Here is a 3,550-nt window from a genome sequence, read left to right on the forward strand (position 1 = left end):
TTCTTCTGTTCTTCTTTCAAGTTTTTCCGAACTTCCCATTTTCTTTTCTTTTCTTCCCTCTTCTCTTCTTTTTCTTTTCTCCGATTCCCCGGACGCCATTACAAAAATGGCGCCCGAGCAGAGAGGTCTCTTTGTCTTTTCTTTCAAGCTCTCCCGTTCTTCTGTTGTTTTTCTTTCTCATTTTATTTCTTTTTTCTTCAATTTCCCGGGCTCCATTACAAAGTTTTAGCGAGTGTAGTCGCATAAAAATCGTCTGATTTAAAACAAATAAAATCGCATTTTTGTCTGTTATATATTTATTCATAACAAATCCCCAAACATAAAATCACCGCTCTGGAGGTTCTCATCTAGTGTTTGATTTCAAACTTGACAAATTTGCCCTCGCTGTCCCATTTCTTCAGTTCCACTTTGCGATCCTTCTGATCCCACTTGTACTCCTGCTCCACTTTGTGGCCATCCCGTTTTTCTGAGCGTTCCTTCTTGTCCTCGGTCTTTGGATCGTGCACCCCATATTTGAATTCGTACTTCGGATAGGCGTAATGTTCGATTATTTTGTGCTCTAACGCATAGGCGCCAACGACGATCAGAGCGAACACTAGAAGGGTTTTAGACATCATCTTTGTCAGGCCGGTTGCTTTGGTTCATTGACTGTGCCGTGATATTGTTTAAGGGGCGCTGTTTTATACGAACTATTCGAATTTAGATTGTGGTGGTTTAGATTTTCGGGTCTAAAAATACCGATAAATGCTAATGAAAATAGTAATTATCCCAGCCGGTAACGATCGCTGACCTGTATCAAGTGTAACACTTTCTCTTAATTTTTTCCGTAATTATACATGTCCAATGAGGGCTTTGGGATAGTTATTTATCAATGTTGTTGGTTGCAGAAAATCTGGCGCCGGCCGAACTGAAGAAATTGAAGAACAAGCAGCGGAAGGCTCAGAAGAAGGCTGAGCAGGAGAGTGCTCAAGCAAGGGAAGCCCAGGTGAAAAGAGATCAGCACAATAAATCCAGACAACAAGGGGATGCAGAAGCAGACGCTCCTCAACTGGATGAACTCATTCCGGATAAATTAGCGAGAGTGAGTGCTTTTGCAACCGACGTACAGCAAGCAAGTAAATAAAATGTAACCGTTTCAGATAGAGGATCCGTTAGAGCAAGCAATTATTTTTCTGCAACCTCTTCAGACGCTAGCCAGAGATCGGATAGAAACCCACCTAATGGCCTTCGAAGTTTATTATAGAAAAAGTTTGTTCTTTCACACTTTTGCTGTTCTATTTATCTATTCAGAAAATTTTAGGAAAAGTTCTTCTGATGCTGCAGTCGATCAAACGCGCACATCAAGTGGATGCACAACACCCCAAGCTACACAGTTGCCTGATCAGATTTCTACGGGTAGTCAAAGATAATCAACACAACTACGACAACGCTGTCTCTGAAGTGGTAAGTTGCTATTGGTTTTCTTGCCTTTGCTTTAGCGCTTATATTCAACAATGTTTTAGATAACGACTGAAACCAAGACCTTGTTGAGTACCAAAGATGCGAAAACCTTGAACAAGGAGTTTCTAGATAGTCACAAGGATAGTTTAAAGGCGGCGCTTGAAGTGGCGATAGTTATGTATCAATTAGATAATAAAGCCCAGAAAGACGCCCTTAGTTTAGTCCAGGATATCGCGAACAATAAATATACCGATGTAGATATTGAAGTAAGTCATCACTCCGCAAGGGCGATATTTATTTATTGTCACCCATTGATTTTTGCAGGTTTGTACAGAGATTCTCAAAAATATGCGCAATGGATCGCTCGGGAGCTGCGCTCAATCGCAGATTGATTCATTTGTGGCCAAATGTCGCCAACGGTTCCCACATGCAGAAGCTTTCAAATCCGCGCAGGAAATCAAAGCGCAGCAACAAGCTCAGACCAATCACGGGATGGAGCAGGAAATCAACTGATTTACTGCGTAAGGGTGGGTAGTTCAACAAGCTTTCAGGATGGCGTTTTTGTGTTATGACTCACCTTATATTTCAATGAAAAAATTATGAAGTGTGGTTTTAGAGCAGGTTTTTTTTCACATAGTTTGGATTTTTTATACCCCCCAAGTTGTTTTGAAAAATAAAGTTGTGTGGAACATTAATCAACATTTACTTTTTCGGCTCAATGTTCTATGGGTCGTAACGTATGGACATTTTACGTAACATTTTGTCACACATTGAACCGGAGAAAAAAGAAATACATGTATATATATCCAAAACTATGAGTTTTTTTGGCATTTATAGTTGTTTCAGATGAATTTTTTACATGATCTTAAATAAGAAATTGAGTTTTGAGAAATTGATGTTTTCTGGCCATAGCTCAAAAACGCCTGTGTTGTTAGATTATTGGTGAGGTTTTTGATGTAAAAAAATAAATTATCTGGATTTAAACTACTCTCGAATTGCCTTCCATCAATGGTTGGGTTGATTGACTTTTAAATTCCTTTATTAGTTTAAATGACTGAACTTAACGTAGTTTAAATCAATTTTTAATTTTTTTGAAACAATATTCAGTGGGAAGCACACTTTCAACATAAATAGTGTAGCGAGCGACTCAATCATTGAAACAGGCAACGCGAGTGCAATATCTAATGGACATTAAGTTTTAATTTGACGCCATGCATCTCCAAAATTTCAACAGACTGAAAATAGCCACTGTTGAATAATAGCTAGTGTTGCTAGTGAACTAAAGAAAGTGTGAAAGCGTGCGTGGATCAGTTAGTTATAACGTGGCTCGTTTAACCATTAATTCTATATTGTAGTGTTTTGATAATTCGGAAAATTATAACTTATGAAACATCCCCAGAGGATATTACTGTGAAAGCTACGATCTTTAATTGAAATTTTATTATTTTATTGTATTGAACATGTTAACATACTTTACGCCCTCTGGTAATGAGAACAGTTTTTGCAAATTACAAAGTAAACTTTTTGTTTTGCAAAACAATAATTATTTAATTCAGGTACTGTCAACCCTCTGGTAATGAGAATAGTTTTTGAAGATTACAAAGTAAACTTTTTGTTTTGCACAACAATAATTATTTAATTCAGGTACTGTCAACCCTCTGGTAATGAGAATAGTTTTTGTAAATTACAAAGTAAACTTTTTGTTTTGCAAAACAATAATGATATGAATTAATTCAGGCACTGTCAACGTCTGTTAACGATAATCGTTGAAGGTATTCAATTATATACTTTTGTCGTTTATACATGTACCAATTGTTTGCGTTTCTATTTGTATAAAAGTTGTTTAAAATGAGACTTCGACGCTTGGCCGACTATCTTTGACTAGGGTCGAAGTCAAATAAATAAATCAGTGATTTGTATTAATGGGTTTTTATTGTAGATTATCCCTATTTAGGAATTTCCGAATTGAATTTCAGCTTGTTTTCTACGGGAACGTTGACAAAAACCCTTATCGGAGTAAAAATGAGTTCTGAATCCAAACTCCCCACTGCGTCCGCTAGTTAGCGCACCATAATTTTCAAATGGGAAAACAGGAACGTCAAATTCGGGC

The 3,550-nt window shown here is 37.3% G+C and overlaps 1 protein-coding gene across 1 annotated transcript in view; it reads left to right on the forward strand.

The window, feature by feature from the left end:
• Nucleotides 1–3,359, forward strand: part of LOC109537944 (N-alpha-acetyltransferase 15, NatA auxiliary subunit) — a 40,801-nt gene extending 37,442 nt beyond the window's left edge. Inside the window, exons 12-16 of the mRNA XM_048662661.1 lie at nt 888–1,081; nt 1,140–1,248; nt 1,301–1,443; nt 1,503–1,706; nt 1,765–3,359. Of these exons, the coding sequence (XP_048518618.1) occupies nt 888–1,081; nt 1,140–1,248; nt 1,301–1,443; nt 1,503–1,706; nt 1,765–1,953 (839 nt within the window). The 3' untranslated portion in view covers nt 1,954–3,359. The remainder of the gene's footprint in view (nt 1–887; nt 1,082–1,139; nt 1,249–1,300; nt 1,444–1,502; nt 1,707–1,764) is intronic.
• Nucleotides 3,360–3,550: the final 191 nt, after the last annotated feature.

This window comes from Dendroctonus ponderosae, unplaced genomic scaffold (assembly GCF_020466585.1).
Source record: "Dendroctonus ponderosae isolate FM_Combo_2020 unplaced genomic scaffold, Dpon_F_20191213v2 Dpon_F_20191213_1, whole genome shotgun sequence".
Lineage (NCBI taxonomy): Eukaryota > Metazoa > Arthropoda > Insecta > Coleoptera > Curculionidae > Dendroctonus > Dendroctonus ponderosae.